General features: G+C 42.0%; 1 protein-coding gene across 2 annotated transcripts in view; it reads right to left on the bottom strand.

Moving 5' to 3' along the window:
* LOC113023877 (adenylate cyclase 9) overlaps nucleotides 1-17,337 on the bottom strand; it is a 49,759-nt gene extending 32,422 nt beyond the window's left edge. For both annotated transcript variants that reach the window (XM_026170301.1, XM_026170302.1), the window contains exon 1: nucleotides 13,284-17,337. In XM_026170301.1, the coding sequence (XP_026026086.1) occupies nucleotides 13,284-15,123 (1,840 nt within the window). In that variant the 5' untranslated portion in view covers nucleotides 15,124-17,337. The remainder of the gene's footprint in view (nucleotides 1-13,283) is intronic.
* Between the last annotated feature and the right edge of the window lie 2,645 nt (nucleotides 17,338-19,982).

The following is a 19,982-nucleotide window of genomic DNA, read 5'->3' as shown; positions in this document are numbered from 1 at the left end:
TGTGCATTTAATACATCTGTGGCATTCATTTCATTGTTCCTTATATAACATTATTATCACTTTGACATTCAGATATATCTATTGACACTAAAGGAAAGGTCAGAGGTCAAATGTGACATGATATTTTACATCTTTATATGGAGTCTCAAGTCACTGGTGTAAAAGTCCGAGTCAAGTCACAAGTCTGAAACTTTGAATTTCAAGTCCTTTCGAGTCTTTAAAAAAAACAAACGAAAAAATAATGTTGCAGTTATGCTAAATGTAAATATTAGACCATGTAATTTTAAAATCTGTGTTTTTCTCAACACATACAAAATAGTGAACTTAGAAAATATACACAAATTGTGAAATTGCACCTCTTTAAAATGCAGCTCAATTAAACCTAGCTCCAAGAATAATTTTCACCGACAGTTCTGAGATAAGCTGCATGTTATTCTTGGATGCGGTTGTAGGACCAGCTTTAAAATCGCATGACAAAAATATCATACACATTAAAAAAAACTGTATCACCAACGTAGCCTGGAAAACATTTGCTAGTTAGATGAAGTCAGCTATCTCATCTTAGCATATTTATATGCATATTTATAATTATACGGTTCTTGGAGTGAGTGCATACACTCATGAAGTTTAGTAACTTCCGGTCACTGCAACAAGCCCAGGTACAGTTTACCGACGGATGGGTGCAGGACCTTGAAATGCACCGTGTAGAACGAAAGACCATCGTACGTATCATAAGTTTACCAGTCTCACAAATCGTCTTCATAAATACACATTCCTTAACCGTTTATTAATAGGACCTTTGAGCTCAACGGTAATTAATTAGTAGTGGAAATAATTTCTGGTAGCATCACAGAAATGTAGCAGTGACAACAATATTGTATGCTGTAATCGTACTGGACAATTAGTGATACAAAAAACCTGTTTTATCCTGTGAATAAAAGTATGTGTTTTTGTCAATGTACCATAATAACAGAAGCGAAATGCAATATTGTGTCAGGACAATTCACTATTTATGCACAATAAATAAAGGAGCATAGCGCGACAATTTCTGTTCAGCGCCAGACTTGCTTGTAACCTATATCACCAATTATGTTAAGAAAAATGACGCATTAACTACAACAGCAGACTGACCTTTATGTAAATGCTTGGAGCAGACTAACCTGTGAGCTGGAGTGTTCTGGGACGTTATATTTGATCTTTGAATGGCTGCAATCCAGTCGCCTCTTTGTTACTTCGGAAACATGGCTCGAACAATTTCTCTTCCACGACGTAATCCGATAACAACCGATCTCTTTACCCGTCGGCTTCCCGTGGCTGTCATGCGACCGGCTATTGCAGTTAATAATACAACAGCTTCTTGACATTTTTGTGTTTCTTTTTATCGCTGTGTGACTGATTTTAATTGAAAGCCTGCGTGCGCTAGTACCGCTTGCCACGAGTTCCCAGAATCCTTTGCGGTTCTACCCGTGAATGACGTCACATTTTCAATCTCTATATAATATGCATGTTAAATTTTATATTTGGGGTGAAATATCAAGTCTTTTCAAGTAAACCGGTTCAAGTCCAATTCAAGTCCCAAGTCATTGGTGTAAAAGTCCAAGTCAAGTCACAAGTCTTAGAACATTTTTTCAAGTCAAGCTATATAGTTGACAACACACACCACACTTGTAAAATTCATAGTTTCTAAGTTATAATGATTTTTAATCCATTTTCTACCAATAGATCATTAGGTTTACCCTAAAGGCCTTGGTGGATATAAGCAGAAATGAAGGGGTTGTTAACATGACTCCACTCTATATTCGTACAAAGTTTCATCAGATTTCATTCAAAGCTTTTCGAGATCTCTTGTTTACAGACAGAAAGACATGCATGCAAAAACAGAACCTCCTTTGTGAAGGTAACCAGAAAGTGAAACTCTGAAAACTGAGAATCTCCTTTGTGGGAGTGTCCGGCACCGTTATACGTGGCATGAACGTGTTTTTAAATGGCAGGAGAAACCTGAGCAAAGCTGTAAACAAGGATGACATGTGAACGCCATACAGAAAGACCATGGCTGGGTTAGAAGCTAGGCCCATCTTTCTATGAACCACTGGCTATTTTGGGTACAACAAACAAGTGTTTTAAGAAAACACTCAGTAACTCATAACTTATGTAACTTATGTGTATGTATGCACTTCTCGCTTCTCCGTAATTGGATATGCTAATTCTCAAGGTCTCACACCTGCAGTCACGTCTTCTATGTGACCAAAGGGCATGTTGGGAAACAAAGGAAATTATTGACTGAACTTGGCAGGTTAGCGAAAAGTCGCCACACCCAGCAGATTAGATCCTTTGTTGAACAGATGGAAATCTTCTACAGATTGCCATTTTTTTACTTAACTGTAACTACTAATGCGAGTTTTCCTTCTTTTACTCAGTGAAATTATTCTGACTGTGGATACTGTGTTGTGGAGTGCTTGCACCGTGTCTCTATAATTATGCTTGCAGGTCATTTTGACCCACGTGCCATCAGAAACATATAAAACCCAGGCACGAAAAATCTGTTTTTGTTGTTAAAAATTACTTTATTTTCACTAATTACAACATTGAAAACATTGAAAACATTGAGTAACAGCGACTTATCCCAGTGGCTTTATAGCGCGGCAATGTCAGAGGCAGAATAAACTGAGACTCAAGCTTATAGATGCTTTTGTTTGTAGCCTAACCTTAAACAACTCATTTGCTATTTTTAACTGAGTTAGTGGCTCTGCATCCAGGGGTGTTTGCTATTTTTGTTTTTTAAACGAATGAATGATGTGTCTGTGACAACATCTCATAATATGTGATCGTTCAAATGACTCATTGCATACATAGGGAACACTATGTATGTAGCATACAGTGGAAAGTAAAACACAGCGGTCCTAATATGTCAAATCCAAAACTTCTTTGAATTCATTCAATTAAAACAGAAAACTGTAAAAGCCAGAATGTAATGCCTCCCTGTCTTTTTCCATTGCAGCTGTGATATTTAAAAAGAAAATTTTACACACTTAAAAAGGAAAAAAATACACATCTACACAAAACCTTGCCTGCAGTACAATGTGCCAGTCAAACATTTGAGCAAAGTGTTTGTCTTCCATTCTTTGCTCATGCCTTGACATATCTGGGATGTGACTGCCCAAATCTTATTCTGCCTGTTCCCCTCACAGGCTATAAACTCTTTTTCTCCAAGCACTTCGGCTTTTATAAACCAGTGCAACGGAAGCTCATGGATTTTTTAACAGGCTAGGGGCTGCGCTCCGTATCTATTATTCAGAACAGCCGTTTAACACAGCACCACCCCAGCAAACCATAGCCGGCACACACACACACAGACACACACACACACTCACAGGGCAGTAGAGGCAAACCACGATGCTGCCAAACTGACACGCGCAGCTGCTACGAATGTGGAATTTTAAACAGCTGTCAGATTACACAAACAGACATAAAGAGCAGAATAACTAGCAGGCAAATTAGACATATTATTGTGTCGTGTGCAAACCCTAAATGAAAGTCCGCAGATGTCCATGGCACAACCTTGAGCCACGCGCCAACGTGAACACGTTCAATTTTTGCGATTCTACCAGTCATAAAATCTCTTTGAGCTGGTCAATTAGTAACAGCGAGGCAGGAGTGTCAGGTAGGCCTTTGCCCCCAGAAAGTGAATTATTATGGCAATCTACCATTCAATGGTGAAAGGGATGACCATGACAAGGCAAAAACTCTCAGGGTCTGATGGCACGAACTGCATCTTACCACATAACCATGATATCAATGGCTTAAACCCGGTCACAGAACATAATAAATGTTATCATCTACTCTCCGAGTCCTCCCACATTTCTTGTGTGCCTCTGAACGAATTCATCGGAATTTCGTCCCCAAACACCCGGACTGATAAAGAGCGGGATTTTTATTGTGTTTTCACACGATTCTTGTGTTTACACAAGCCAGCTTTATCAATCTCTACCTAATGTTGACATTTTTAGTCTCCACTTTAAGCTGTGCTAGCTATTTCACTATATGCCAGCCTTTGTACTTCACACAAAGGGTGGCACCTTTGCATGAAGTAAAAAACCAACAAAAACAATCAACAAGTCATATTCTAGCACCGTCACATGGCTTCATGTGATCATGCTGAAGACTTCTGGATATGAGCTAAACGCAGGCAAACATACACCAAATGTAAAGACAGCGCAACGTGTGCCAACGCTGTTAGGTAAAGCTCCACTGAAGCTCAAATATGAACACGAGCATGTGCAAACACACAAATACATGATGGACTCACGATGGACAGAGCTATGCAGGTGACTCCTGAGTAAGGTGTAGGTCGTAGAAAAGACTAGTTATAGATTAAATGTAGTTGTGTGTGTCTCTGTGTGTAGTCTTCTTGAGGACCAGTTTGATTTTTAAAACACAGAGTGGAGGCAGTTTTGGCTACTTTCAAACATCTCGCTGTTGGGTTATAATGGTTCGAGTTAGAGTTAGATTTATTTACTTCTAATACAGGTTGACTTCATAATTTAATTTAAGTACATGTACATGTACAAATGCATGTTTGTGTTTGCTATACATCTGCAATCAGACTAGGACAGGGCCGGGCACGCTTATCAACACTGAACACACACACATACACATTTGAGTCATGTCATTCTTGGGCAATGGAAATGACAAACTTCTAGTGAAATAAGCCGGTTGTTTGAATAACAGCAAGTTGATTAGACAGCTGCCTGGGTGAGGGAAAACTAACTGTTACTACAGATCTATTTAAAGAAACAGATGCAGAGGATAACAGAGCGTTATTACAGGTCATTCAGACGTTAGAAGGAAGGGAAACTGTGTTTCTGTTAGAATCGAGACAAAGAAGACCATCTGTAGAAAGGTCCTGCTCCTATTATATTCTGCTGGTTCATTGGCTCCTGACAATCAGAGTTACATTATGATTTACTATCAGATCTACAACATCATTTCTCTCTCTGGGACACACAGAGCATTAATGGTAATGGAATTAGGATGTACTTAATATAATACTGCAGGAGACCATTTTGCAAGTCATTTCTGAGCAATTTGTGCATGTACAAGACTGGAGAGCAGAGCAGCGTCACGCTGGTTATGCTTTTCGGCTTTGAACGTCTTCACATTATGCTAAACTTCATCAGGTGTCAACTGAAAATCATTTTAAATTTAAAAAAGTAGTAATATGAACTAAAACACGCACACACAGCTTTATCAGGACAAACTGATTTGCTACGCCTACAAAAATCTCACTCGTTCAGCTTAGTTTCACTTGGATCATATTTTTCCCCATCCATGCCTGCAGTGTTGCTTCCATACTATATTTCAAGGATGTACATATTTGACTCCAGGTGTGAAAAATGAAGCCGATGGAGAAGATCAAATTCTTTTTAAAGGCCACCACAGGCTGCAAAAAGAACCCTGACTATACGGAAGTCTATGAGAAAATTGCTTTATTATTTCAGTAAACATCTTTAAAATGAATTTTAGAAGTTTAGTCTTCCTCAGTACAGTATGATCTCATTTTGCAGTTTATGATTCTAGTTACAGTAAAACAGGAGGGCTTCACTACTTTGTGACTGACTGTTGCTACCATATGAATTGAAGATATTTTCTTTCGGTTCTCAGTCAGATACACATCTCACAGTCATGTCCAGCTTCATGCGTCCATCCATTCATTTTCTTCTGCTTATACAATTAAAGCTACCATGGGGCAAGAGGCAGGGTGCACCCTGGACCGGTCGACAGCCTGTTGCATGGCCAATACAAAGAGACAGACAACCACTCATACTCGCATTCACACTTACAGCCAATTTAAAGTCACCGATTAACCTGACCCACTCACGGCATGGCTTTAGACTTTGGGAACAAGGTGTACTACCTGGAGAGAAGTCACGCAGCCACTGGGAGAACATCCAAACTGCACACAGAAAGGCCCCGGCCTGATGGTGGATTTGAACCACCAAAGTGCGGTCCAACGTGACGTAAAACATGACTATTTTGAGGTTAGATTATCCAGGAGGGACCGACCTCCTGCATGAGAGCCAATCAGCAAACAAAAGAGTTGATGAAATAGTTGGAAAATTATTTTTTAAGCAGTTTAGAACACGTGTCAGAAATCAATGTAAACTTCCTAAAATGAAAACATAACAAATAATCTGTAAAGTTTTTCAAAGGAAAAAAACATATCATAAGTGAAATGTTTGATATTTCCAATTAAAAGACTGATTTTGGAGCCTGTGTCTGAAAAAAAAAGGAGCTCTACATACAGAAACTACAAGTTTATCACTGCTTACATCCCGCTGTGGTCAAACACTACACCACACCTAACAAACAGTCCCAAATAACAAGAAGAAGCTACTTTTAGCTGCTTCATAAATGTGGTTACCACTGCAGGTAACTGATTTGATTTGGCAGACTTTTATGCCACATGTTCTTCCTCACATAACTCCAAAGGGATTTGTGGCTCCTCTCAGGATCAAACAGAGCATCTTTTCTCTTGTTAGGCGAATGTACAAATCCTATAAGTAATAATATAAGTATCAAAATAGTGCTGCTGCCAAGGATTTCAGTAGATTAGCATTTAAAGAAGCTAGAGGAATTAAATCAGAACTGTTTTTACTAGTATGTTACCACCATCAAGTCCCATAAAGTGTTTCATACTGCGCTTTATGGGACTTACAGGATTAGTGAGTGATAAGCATAAGCCCTGGTCCTCTTTAATTGCCTGCAATGTCTGTCACACCTCGAGTAAAAACATTAAGTAGTAAAAGTGGTTATATGCCCATACGTTTATTAAAATATATATAGACCTAGTTTTTCCTTTGTTTTCAGCTCTAACGTTACTGTACTTTTGTACTTATCACTTTCATCATACGCAGTGGATACCGAAAGACACGGAGCCGCTTGGAAGACCACCTAGAGAAGTGATTTCAAGTGACCTTTGAACCTTACAGTGAACGCATTCCTCCAAACAAACAGATCGAGGTGATGCATGTGACAATACCATGAGAGAGCCTTGCAAAAGCAGATGAAATGAGACAAAAAAAGATTTTCTAAGAGAAAGAGATGAACAAACACACAGCGTTTTAAAGCCACCCCGGCAACCTGAGTTCACCTGTGAGTGATAAACTGATGTGTACAGTAAAAGCACCTCTGTGTACATAAGACACAAAGACTTTGATCAGCCATTTCTTATCTTTACTGTAAAACACACACAGGCGGAAGCACAAGCCCACGTTTTGTTTGGCTAGCTAGCGCGGTGATGTAGCTCCCAATGAAGGGTGAAGATCTGAAGAGCAGAGCAAATTATAACGTGGCAGCGAGAGCACTGCTGTGTGTTTCTGTCTCTGTGTTACTGATCATCTCCTCCTGACAGGTTTTGTTAAAAATCAAAAAATCAGGATTAACAGCTGAGAAACTGCAGCTACTGAGCGAAAGCATGAAATACTCTTTGGCCTGTGCAGCTGTCGTGGTTCTTTTGTGCAAAGACTGGTTTCAATAATGATCCTTTTATCATACTGTCAATTTATAAAGCAGTTTTTAATGGTTAATTATCTACCACACCAGACATTTCATCAATACATGTGCGTGCCTGATAAATGTTCAGTGATGTTGTTTAGGGGGGTTTTAGTGTTGGTTGTTGTTGGGGTTTTTTGTGTGTTATTTTACTGATCAGCTAAATGATCAGCAAATCCAGAATATACTTCTTTATACTGGCAAAACTCTAACTAATTAAATCACTGTTCAAGTGTTCCAGTAAGGCTTGAAAACACCATGGTTTTAAACTGAAACAGCTCAAATGGAGTCCATATACATTACATGTAATTAATGAGCCAAGGAAAGCTTGTTTTGACATAGTGTGAAAGTCACTGTCTGGGCAGCTTTTGAATGTATTTGCATGAGATTTGGAACTTCTTTTGTCACTTGACCCATGAATACCCCGATCGTGTTGAGACAGATAGGAGGAACGTGCACGGTGGCTTTCACAGTAAATGATTTTGCTAGCATGTAAGATCTGAGATTAATAGAAATGCTGAAAATGAGCCAGTCACCTTTACCTCCAGAAAACAGTGGTTGACGCCAAATATAGTGAAAAGAATACAAACGGACAGCCCCGTGACACACTAGGGCTGGCCTGGTACGGCTAAGGATCTGCTGTTTGCAACTGCATATTTAGGTGACATGTTTGATTTAGCAAAGACTAATCAGCCTGAGGGCATGGACTTTCCACTGAAACTCCATGCAAGAGTAGGATGGACCAGTTTGTAAATATGTGTGCGAGCGTGTGTGGAAAAAAGCCAAATGCATGCAGCTTGCATGTATACACGTGCAAGCACACAAATATGTATACACACGGGCACCAAGTTTAGACGCAAATCGAAACTGAAAAGGCGCTAGTGCTACGCCATGATACCATGAGAACAGTTCAAGGCTGATACCTTGAGTCTAGCAGATGTATAACAGCCTGCTATATTGTACTGTAAAGGAAAAACATTGCGCATTAGCGCAAGAGGTAAAGCAGGGATAAAGAAACTGGCTAAACACGAATACGCGACAGAAATGTGCTTCCCTCACCACCTGCAGTGAAATCTGAGTGTGTTTGTGTGCTTGAAGCTAAAAGAGATATGGCAGGCCTGGATTAGAGAGGACGGAGGCGGCACGAGCATTTGAGCAGAGCAATCAGTGACACAAGCAGGATTTAAATACGAGGCGAAGCAGGAAAATTGAGAATGCAAAAATCATCTCGCTGGAAATAAACTGTGTGTAAAATCTGACAGCACGAACAATAACATCAAAAAGGTCAAGCAGAAAAAAACCACACATGCACAGGAAAGAAATACAGCAGCACACACAGGCCTAATGGGCTTTAATAAAAAGTTGCTGTAGATTTGGAGCTTTTCAGTCGTGGGTGTGAATAGATATGCATCAAATGAGCAAAGGTAAATGGAAATTGTCATGTACCACTGAGCTGGAGGGAGGATTTGGACCCAAAGTGCAGGATGCAGGACGCAGGACGTGAAAGCGCTTCAACTTTATTACTGGTAACTTAAGAAGCGCTGCTATAACTACCACATAGTTAAAAAATTATGACTTCTTCTTCTTCTTTCAAGTAAGGCAAGTTGTAAAGAAAACAGATTCCTCATGGCGCACTGAGATGTGATTTGCAGCTGCGTCATCCATTGCACAAAGTGCATTTCTGATACAGGCTGAGTATTTGTAAAGGAGAGAATGGCAAGTGGTGTTTCAGTGAGAGAGAATGAATGGAAGCATGACACCGGAGCCGGCTCATTCAGCCTAGCGAAGGATCTATAGCAAAGCTGTGACTAAAGACAGACAGCAGACAGCACTAAAGCACTGTTACACAACAGGACCACATGTACAGGCCTGGGTGACAGGTGGGAGACTGAGGCAATGAATGTGTTACACAGTGAGGATGAGGCAAAGCAGAGGGAGAGATGCGGTACATGAAAGGGAAGAAGACCCCGACATGGGGTGAAGAGGAGGGGGAAACGCAGCTTACAGACGGAGAACACCGAAGAAACGCACAGAATTAATCACTCGTGTCAGACAAGGAGAACGGACACCGTGAATCATAAAATCTCAGTTTCGCAACTGTCTGAGATTAAAGGTACCGGGGATTAATAACTACTCTGTAACCTATTCCATCCATCCATTCTCTTCCGCTTATCCTTTTTCAGGGTCGCGGGGGGCGCTGGAGCCTATCCCAGCTGTCATAGGGCGAGAGGCAGGGTACACCCTGGACAGGTCGCGAGTCTGTCGCAGGGCCAACACACAAGGACAGACAACCATTCACACTTACATTCACTCGCACATTCACACCTAGTGGCAATTTGTATTATCCAATTAACCTATCCCCACAAGCTGCATGTCTTTGGACAGTGGGAGGAAGCCGGAGTACCCGGAGAGAACCCACGCAAACACGGGGGAGAACATGCAAACTCCACACAGAAAGACCCCGGCCTGATGGTGGAATTGAACTCAGGACCTTCTTGCTGTGAGGCAACAGTGCTAACCACCGTGCCACCGTGCTGTAACTACTCTGTAACCTATTTTCAAACCCAATAACTGACTAGGGTTGTGTGTTTGAAATTGAGGCGTATGGATAACAAAGGGAACGTTGAGAAATGGGACAGCTCAGTTAGCATTTCACAGTAAGTCAATAAGCAGTATATCAGAAAAAGCTAGCTTGGAGACAGTGACCGAATGAAGATGAGAGAGGCCATAACTACACAATAAATTGAGAAAAATGTCCAAATGGGAACATTTGGCTACAGCAGTTGCAACAGTTTATCTTCAGAGTCAAAGATGTCTTAAAGAGCACAATATTCTGGCAGCTTTACAAATCTCTGGTTTAAGGTGAGAAAACTAACACTGGGAAAAGCTACAAAAGTTGGTTAGCTTGCCGATTCTTACCTTTCTCATTACCTGCCTTTTTCTCCAATCTAATATTCACACAATATTTCTCAATAAAAGTTTCTACATTGAGATTCTCTGAAACACAAACACGTCGATGTGCACCACTGCACAGAACAAAATGCATAAAAAGATGCTGGTGGGTAATTTACAAATAGTATCACTGCTCTGCAATCACACATGCACTGCAGCTCCAAACATGCAGATGAGAACAGAAATGTCAAATGTTGCCTGATTAGCTGGTCTTCATCTTGCCAGCTCTCAAGTCTAAGTGATTTAAAAGTGCAGAAGATGTGCAAAGGTGTGAATTTTGTTACATTTGCTGCTAGCGTGTGGGCGTTTCCTGCACGCTTTATCCAGGCAGCTCCCTTCCCTCCCTCCCTAAACCACATGGATTGTTTGCATTAATGTGACTGCATCTTAAGCAGACTACTTCCTGCTCTGTGCTACTCATGAGAAAGGATAACTGTGGAAATGATCCTGAACCGGACGTACCGGAAAACCGTGAAAATTGCTGTAATCTGAGTAGTTCCAAATGCATTTCACCTGGCACTGTCGGCAGCAGAGTATGCATCACAGCTGAGCAGATGATTCATTAAGCTGTTTGTAAAATACATAGCTGGGACGTTAATTAACGCATTTCCCTTTTTAAAATTACATATTGATTATGTACAAATGCAATTTCTGTCAGTTTATCCATATCAGCACAATCTCTAAAAATCCAGTCTGGATCTAGGCTCTCGTTTTTTGCTCTTTTAAAAACCAAAAACAAACAAAAAAACCCATCTCTTTCTCTATGCAACAGAAGCAAACTGTTATTCTCATCTCTCTCCCTGAAGGAAGGAAACGGTTTCTGTTTCAGAAGGAAACTAGATGTCATTCTCCACTTTTCTCTCCCTCAACAAAAGCTGCTTGTCAATATCTCATGTTGTCACTGTTCGCCAGTCTAGAAATAGAAAGTGATGGCACCATTTAGAGCCAAGTGTGAATACGCTCTGACATAAGGCCTGACAATAGAACAGACAGTCTCTTTTCACAAGCAACCCAAGATTAGACGGCCCACGAGGAATTCCCTGCTGGATAGATTAGTTCCACTGATGCCGCTTTCGGCAGACTATTGAGACACACTCTGTGTGTCTATAGGAAAAGATATGTCCGGTGGTTATGTGTCATATTATCACAATTTATCATTTTTTAATTATCAAAAATTATGAAAGAAGTCTGTCATGTTTTGTCTTAAGAGTCCTAACTTAATCAAACCACCACCAGCAGAGAAAAGGCTCGAGCATTGGTATTTGGGAGGCTGTGACAATCACTGTTTATTTTTCACATGATGAATGACTAAGCAATCTATTGCAACTAACTGGACTTAATAAAATATCCTGCTCTTTAATCCCGGTAACCCCACTGTATGAATTGCTGAGATTCCTAAACCACCAAGAACAAAAAAATTCCTATACATTTTTTTCCTCAGCAAACTTTATGAATCATTTACTCATGGACTCCAAACCCTGTAAATGCTGAACAGGTTGCATAAAGCTTCAATTTCGTCCCATACTTTTAACCCTTTCTCTGCTGTCTGTCTAGTCTTTCCAACCTATCGCCTCCTTTTCCTACAAATGGTGGTCACACGACGATGAACACCTGCTTAATCCAGAGGATTCCAACAGAATACCTGCCTCAGAACAGTAAAGCCAGCCAGTCCTGCTATTATCAACCGCTATCTCCAGCTCCTGCTGCCCGACCGCGACGACAAATCCCAAACACAGTCAGAAATATGCAGCAAACACAGCACTGACTGAGAGCGCTGAGAAAACAAAAGTCACGTATGGAGGTTCTTTACTTTGAGAAGCACAAAACAGATGGTTAGAAACTGGGTTTAAATAAAGAGTGCCTGATTTGTGCAGCCACGTTGACCTTGTTTGACTTCATGGGAACTGCTTGATCAAACATAAACTTTGTGTATCAGTCACGCTCACAAATCTAAGCCATCTCTGCTGTATATGCCAATACCTATCCTGTTACCCTTGTGCCACAAGCATCCATTTATGTCAATATTATGCAAGTTTCCTGCCTGTAGTGAGGACTTCAAATCCATTTGTTGTTTTGGGAAATTAAAAGGTTCTAATCACAATAACACAAGACTCTGTCTGCAGACTTGTGCTCCCAAATAGCACTTTTATCCCCACAAAACCATTACTGTCATAGGGTATTGATGGAGAGGGTGATATATGTCCTTGAGCAACAACGTGACATTATAAATATGCATTGAATGCTGTATAAGAGTTTAAATGTATTGCAGTGGTTTAGTCAAAAATCCCCCGTGCAGAGACAACATATTAACTGACTACTACTTGAATGACATCCAACTGATAGAAACCAAAACTTGTGTCTCTTCCTGGTGCTCTAATCTCTTAGTCTTTAAGGTTGATCTCCCACTTCTGCTGGTAGATTGTTTCAGCAGGAATAACTGGTCAGATAACATATTTTAGTGCTGTCTAGACATGCACTGACCCTACTCATTCGCAATGACCAAGTGCTAAGATTAGTTAGCTCTCAAGCTTCCACCTGTATGAATTTATTGAAATGTGATAGCCCGCTCTTCCTGCTGTTTAGCAGCTAATTAGCTCTTTATCCCAGTCCAGTGTTCAGTGCAAATGTTACAAACTCAAAGAACTTTGAAGATAAACCAACTGGTAATCTTTAATTTGTTAATATATCTTTTAAAATAATAATCCATGTCTAAGCAGAATTCAAAGGCAGCAACCCTCTCTGTGTGACTGTCATGCAAAGAAAGTTGAACAACCACTTACCCTTCAGTTTCTCCATCACGCTCGGCCCGGCTCTCTCTGCCACACGTCCATCTTCTCTCAGGTAACGGTCATCCAGGAATCCCACAGTGGCTCCTGATAGGTGAACCTTTCCTGCCACACCCAGTTGCTCCATCAAGTTAGCCAAATTGACATCATTTGACCATACGTCAAATTTAAAGCGTTTTATTCCAAGAATCCCACACAGGACGGTGCCTGTATGGACTCCAACGCGCATGCTGACCGTCTCACGTGTCTCCTGGCAGAACTGCTCGATGGCCTGGATCATGCCTAAGCCCATCTCTACACAGCAGTAGGCATGGTCCGGTCTGGGCTCAGGGCAGCCTGCTACGCAGTAATAGCAATCACCCAGAGTGCTGATCTTTTCACAACAGGTTAGCTCACAGAGCCTGTCGAAACGTCCAAAAAGGTCATTGAGAAGGCCCACCAAGGCCGGTGCCGACTTGTTGGCAGACATTTTGGTAAAACCCACAATGTCTGCGAAAAGGATGCTGACAGGGTCCATGCGTTTCATGTTGAAAGGCCTAAATATTATCTGCCCACTAGGGATTGAGGTCTTTTTGCGTTTGTGATTGTTGTGGGGGTTATTCTTGGAGTTTGTGACACTTTGGGATTGTGAAGCTCCACTGCCCCCTCCGCCACTCACTGAAACTGCTGAGGCTGAGCAGGCACCAGAGGAATATCTCTTTCCAGAGTTCTCACCACCGCCCTCGTCGTCCCCCTGCTTCATCAGCTCGTCTGCGACCGGTCGCGGCATGACTGAGTGGATCATGCGCTCCTTCAAGGCCTTCTCCACCTCTAAGTCCTTGCCATGCATGATAGCCTGGCCCACTTTGAGAAACGTGCTGCGAGAACGCACGTCTGACATAATGAACAAATGGATGCCAATCACATGGGCACACAAATGGAGCAGAGCTTTGGCGGGTCCCAGCCAACGGAGAGTGTCAGAAGTCTTTTGAAGGAACGGCAGCCATCCTAATGCCTCAAATAATATAGAATACAGCAGCCCCAACATCACAGAGGCATATAGGCGGACATGGAGGACACTATATAAAATCAACAGCACCTCCATGCACAAAGAAAAGGTTCCCACAGAGGAAATACAAGGGGATGAACATACTGGTGTGCTGTCCTGTGAGGGATGTGAGGCATTCCCACCACCGGCCCTCTCCAGCCCAGTGTAGCCATCGGTTTGTATCTGTGGAGCTAATGTGATGGCGAAGGTAAACGCTATCAGGAGCAAGGAGGTTTGGTTGTACAGCAACGTGTATGACTTTGTGAAAGTAAACAAAAAAAGGAGCACTAGTAAGACTAAAAAGAAGGCTGTAGGGGTTAGGAAGGTGACGGGGTTGCAGCAGTCACTTCTGACCCCAAAGTACACCCCCCAGACCACAGATGCTACTGCCAGGTAGAACAGCACATAACGGAACTGCCGCTGGGTCTGAGGAAAGCACCTCTCTTGGCACGCCTCCTCCAGGATGGGAGAGTCGAACTTGGGGTCCCAGCACTGAGCAGCAGAGCGTTCAAACAGTTGCGGTACTTTCCTGTGAACCCTGGATGTGGAGGTCACAGCCGGTCTGGAGTCTGCCGAGCTGCAGCTGGAGGAGATGCTGCATTTGTGGGTGTTAGGGTTCGTTTTATTCACAGCCCCACGGGCAGCAGCCCCTCCTCCCCCACTGTTGGCAGCCCTCAGGGGCTCATGTTGATGCACACGTGGCGCGCTGTTGGTAATCCGCACTGTCACGGCGCCGTCCCCGCTGGAGTCGCATGCCACCTCCGTGTCACGCATAAGAAGCTGCCGATGATGCTGTAGAGTGGCCATATTGACTGGTGTGACGCGGAGACGAGGTGTCAGATATTAATATTTTATGTTGATATCTCCCGATGATTGCTCAGGCAATTAGACGCGGTGCGTGGGCGCCGTGTGTGCACAAGTGGCACGCGGAGAAGGGAGGAGGCGGCGGTGATGGAGTGACAAACAGGCAGACAGAGGGGAAGCGAGAGCAAAGGTGTTTGTTGGAATAATCACACTGCATGAATGGTGAGCACGGGACAGACGTATTTGCTACGCACGCAGCAGCCCGCACACTCACTCACATAAGACGCGCCGTTCCAGTTTCTTGAGCAGTCCATTATCCGACCCCGGGTTTGCGTCAGTACTCACATTACATGTATCCTTCTCCAAAGAGGCTCTGGGTATGAGCCCGGCTTTCTCTCCAGCTGCGGTAAAAACACCGTCATCACTCTTTCTGCCTCCTGAATAGAACATCCTTCTCGGAAAGGAGCCTTTAGTGATGCATCTGTTTTTGTGCCTTTATCAAGTCGGCCCTGTCGTTACATGACTGGAAATGACCTCCTCTGAGTGTGCGCAATATTTCGGTACTACTGACATTACAGTTAGATGCCGTTAGGGAAAAAAAACCCTTACGAGTTCCCTCATTCCACAATAGCACTGTTTGTTTGGTAGGGGGGAAAGCATTCAAGGCGAATGTTTCATTGTGTGAGCAGATGCTAGATTTAGACTGTCAACAGGCGTCTGGCTACAAAAGTTACTCTGTCCCTTCTTATCTCCACAACATGCGGATAAATGATCCCTTTACACTCCTTGTTTAAAAACAACAACAAAAAACCCTAAAATCTGTGTTATGAACAAGTAGTGCTGACACAAAAACGCGTGGACACTTTAAATTCCCTCATTATAAAGGATCAAAAGAAGTAAACTGTTTTCAAAAAAGTAATGTATGAGCTTTATTCTCCCTTTACACAGAATGTATGTTTTTAAGTACTAAATATTTAAATTCTCGTTTGCCTAAAATAAGGGCAAACGTTTAATTCCCTTATTTCCTTTTTAAAGTTTGAGCTCTGTAATGAATGCGGCTTTACCTTCCACTACATCCACTGTCATTGCATGGCTCAGGCTGCTGAGGATTTGCATTTCTTATTCCCATATATTCCCCTTTTATCTTTACAGCGGGCCCTTGCAAATATTCCACACCGAGTTATTTCGCAGTCCTGTCCAGTCCAAACCCCAGATCATAAGAGGCCTGACAGGCAGGCCTATTCCCACGGATCCAGCCCCGTCCTTTCCTGAACTCCCTCTCCGGATCTCCACCGTTTGTTTCCCCTCTGCCTTCCAAAGAGGGGCTCGGGGAGGGGGTATGCGCTATTCAAAGACGCATGATCAGAACAGAGAAGAGCAGAAAATAGGCTACCATCCGCTGGCCCAAATTAGCGTAGGTTTGCCTCTGCTGGGAGTGTCTGCAACTTGTTGCGCGCAGTTGGCAAAACATACAGCTATGAGGAACACCCTCGGTCGGAACAGGCTGGTCTATAAATAGTGATGATCAAAACTGTTGCAAATAACAACACCGACAGCGTGTAACATCTTAATGCTTTTCTTCTACCTCCTCTGTAGAAAACCAGAAGCTCCAAAAGCAGAAAACGTTCCCGGTTTTAAAAAGTCGCAAAACGTGTGCAAGTCGTCAGCCACAAACCTCCTCCACTTTCCAAAAAGCTCCCAAACTTTTATCCCAGGCCGTATTTCCTGCGTTTGGAGAGGAGACCCAGTTAAGAGTCTCTAGATATTTGGAGCTGAGGCTGGATTTCCTCCCCTCGCGTTCCCTTAGAGCAAAGAAGGCGAAAATCCCCAGAGCAATACAGAAAACCCTTGGATCTCCTCGGTGGGATTAAAAAAAACCCACCCACCAAACAGCGGTGACTTCTAATCTCAAGCAATTCCTTAGGTCTGGATAGTGCTAGTTTTCGCTGGCATGTGTGTGTCCAACAAACACAACACTGTGCGCTCTGGCTGTGGTGCGTCCTCTTCCGTCCGTCGTTGGTGCCACCCTTTCTCTCCCCCCTCCTGATAAAGCTCTCTGCTGGAGTTGGTGTGGTGGATATAAACACATACAGGTTTGTGGCTGCTTTCGCGGTCTTATCCAGGCGAACGTGGTATCTCCTCTCCTGCAGCTTCCAGGGGTCTTCGCTGTGACTGAAATCCTCGCCCCAGCTGGTGTGCTGGTTGTGACCGAGGAGCCTGTAAAGCAAACCACAGTTTAAAAAACATAGTTTCCGGTCTTGCTTTTCAAGAAACGCAAAGACAGTAAAACATTTTTCACCCCCCCCCCTCCAAAAAAAACTTCACCTCGCTGCTCTGTAAAGGATAGTGACTCCGAAAAAAGCACGGGATAGAAACAGGATCACTTAAAAACGCACGAACAACATTTTGTAAGTTAAAGTAAAAAAAAAAAAAGAAGAAACGTTTAAAGCTGGGGAGGCGTGGAGGGGCAGCAGGTTTTCACAATAAAAGCAGCGCACCACTTACACCTAAATAAATATAGTACCTTAACGGTATTTTGTCCATGGCAGTGTTTGTGGCGGTTTCAGTTAAAAAACAAAACAAAAAACAATTTGCTTCTTCACAAACAGAAATATCATTTATCAAAAAAAAAAACCCAGAAAGGTATGCTGTTGTTGCCTGGCCTAGTTTGCAAGTTAAGCCAGTTTTAATGTTCTTCATTAAAAGGAACCATACAAAAATGTTATAAATGTAATAGATATATAGCTACAGTAACACTTTATTACAAGTACTTGGTTTTTATGTATTTAACTGGAAAATAAGTAACTCAAATAACTAATCAAATAACATAAGTTTTCCAATATTAGTCAGCACTCACCTTAAGCTAAAAGCTAAAGTATAATTAACCTCATATCAAGGTTACAGGCAGCAACAAACCTTTTAAAAGTGATCTTAATTTACCATAATAATACGACACAATTGCCAAACCAGATTGATCACTTTAAGCTAGACTCTACCTTCCTCGATCAGTGTTTGTTGATTGGTGGTTTCCATAAATAAGTACGAAGCTTCGCTGCGTCTGGTCAGAGGGAATAACTGAATGTTTTCTGAGTGATTATCTTCACGCCTCTTCACGCGCTTAACAAGCGCTGTTAAATTAACAGTTTGTGCTTATAAAGCATTAATTACAGTAACACCCACAGAAGAACAAGATATTAATCGGCGTGGTTCCTTTTTTGTTTTGCTTGAAATATCATTTCCTGACTGTGGATATCCTGCACCACACTCCGTCATATCTGATGTGTCTGTTGACTGGAACTTCAGATGAGTCAAGTTTTCAGGTTAGAAGATCAAATATGGCAGTCTTTCCTATAATTACCATTGATTAAACCGACAGTTAATTACTTCAATGCTGGCCTTAAATAGGGGGGAATGGGTTTGACATGACGGTATGCATGTGGGACACTAAAACCCGTATTCAGTATTGGGTTATACTATAAAATACAACATTTTTTGTTCTGGTTAGACCTTGTACATCCTGTCTGATAGTAGCAGAACGTCTTACTTTGTCTTTGAAACAAATGAACTGTTCTCAGTGCTTAACTTGTGCATCCTGATCCACATCTATATTTGTAGAGTCCAGCAACCAAACTCTTCAGATTAGTCTGATGTGTAGGAAAATATGAAATCTAGCACTTTTTCCAGTTGTAAATTACTAATGTTTGCAGTGCAATCAGATCAGATCAGAATCACATTACATTCGTCTTAAGTTAAGAAGTACAGTAATGCTAAATTTGAAACCATGCTGGGCAACTGTGTAACCACAGTAGCAGGGCTTAAATTCACACCAATCAAATTGACTACAATATGTATGAATTAGGGAATTAAGGACTTTTGCAAAAGTCATTGAAAAGTGGTTCCACAACTTTGACATTTGACACAATAGCAATTATCCACGGCAAGTTTGTGGATTAATATCAAATGTATTTTTCTTATGTCTAAGGTGTGTTGACTGTCAAGGATCAGTAACGTGTGCTTTGCTATTGTGCACCACACTGTGTTCACTGCAGCTGAATCAAATAAGTGTTGAGCCACACGTGAATAAGAATATGATAAACAAGGTAATAAATGTTTATTATGCTTATTTAATGTATTTGTGAATCTTTAAAGAAGCAATAACGTTTTAACTTTGAATTGAAGCAAGTTGCCCTCTGAAGTGTGTGTGTATGGCATGTGGGTGGCGTGTGCATGCTTGTGTTCAAGAGCTTACAAGAGAGGCCTGTTTGAAGAGCTGATAAAGCTACGCTGATAAGTCTGCGCTGACACTGTGCACGGTCCCGTCTGTCAACTCAGCAAACACAGATTATGCTCAAACACAGATGAGGATGTGGAGCACATGCATAGGTGAGTTTGCACTGTACCGTAAACATGGCTGCTTTTGCATATTGACCACAGCAGGGAAATTAAGCTCTTCTAAATAGAGCTCAGTGTGAGCAGTAGGCCTGGAAGGGTGAAAATACATTTTTGTTGTTGTGACTTTTCACAGCAAGGTGCTAAAACTGCGGTGACAATCAGCATGATGTAAACGTTTACCTTTAAATATATCCCACTTTTGAAAAGCCTAAAATAAAGACATTCTTAGCCTCGCTATTGTCATATGGCAAAGTCAGTCCATTAATCTGCGTCACCCCACCACACTGCTCGACTCGAAATATCTCAGCAACTGCTGGATAGATTATCCTGATATTTTATAAGGAAATGTGTGGTGCTGTTGCAGTGAAGTGCACACGCAGTGATCCCCTGATTTTTCACTTCATCATCATCAAACTGTGGTCTGTCTATGCTCCACTTTTCTGTCTTTTTTCCCCCTTACCCCAAAGAGC

This window comes from Astatotilapia calliptera, chromosome 6, assembly GCF_900246225.1.
Source record: "Astatotilapia calliptera chromosome 6, fAstCal1.2, whole genome shotgun sequence".
Classification (NCBI taxonomy): domain Eukaryota; kingdom Metazoa; phylum Chordata; class Actinopteri; order Cichliformes; family Cichlidae; genus Astatotilapia; species Astatotilapia calliptera.
Note: the sequence above shows the minus strand (reverse complement) of the source record. Positions and strands in the feature narration are given on the sequence as shown.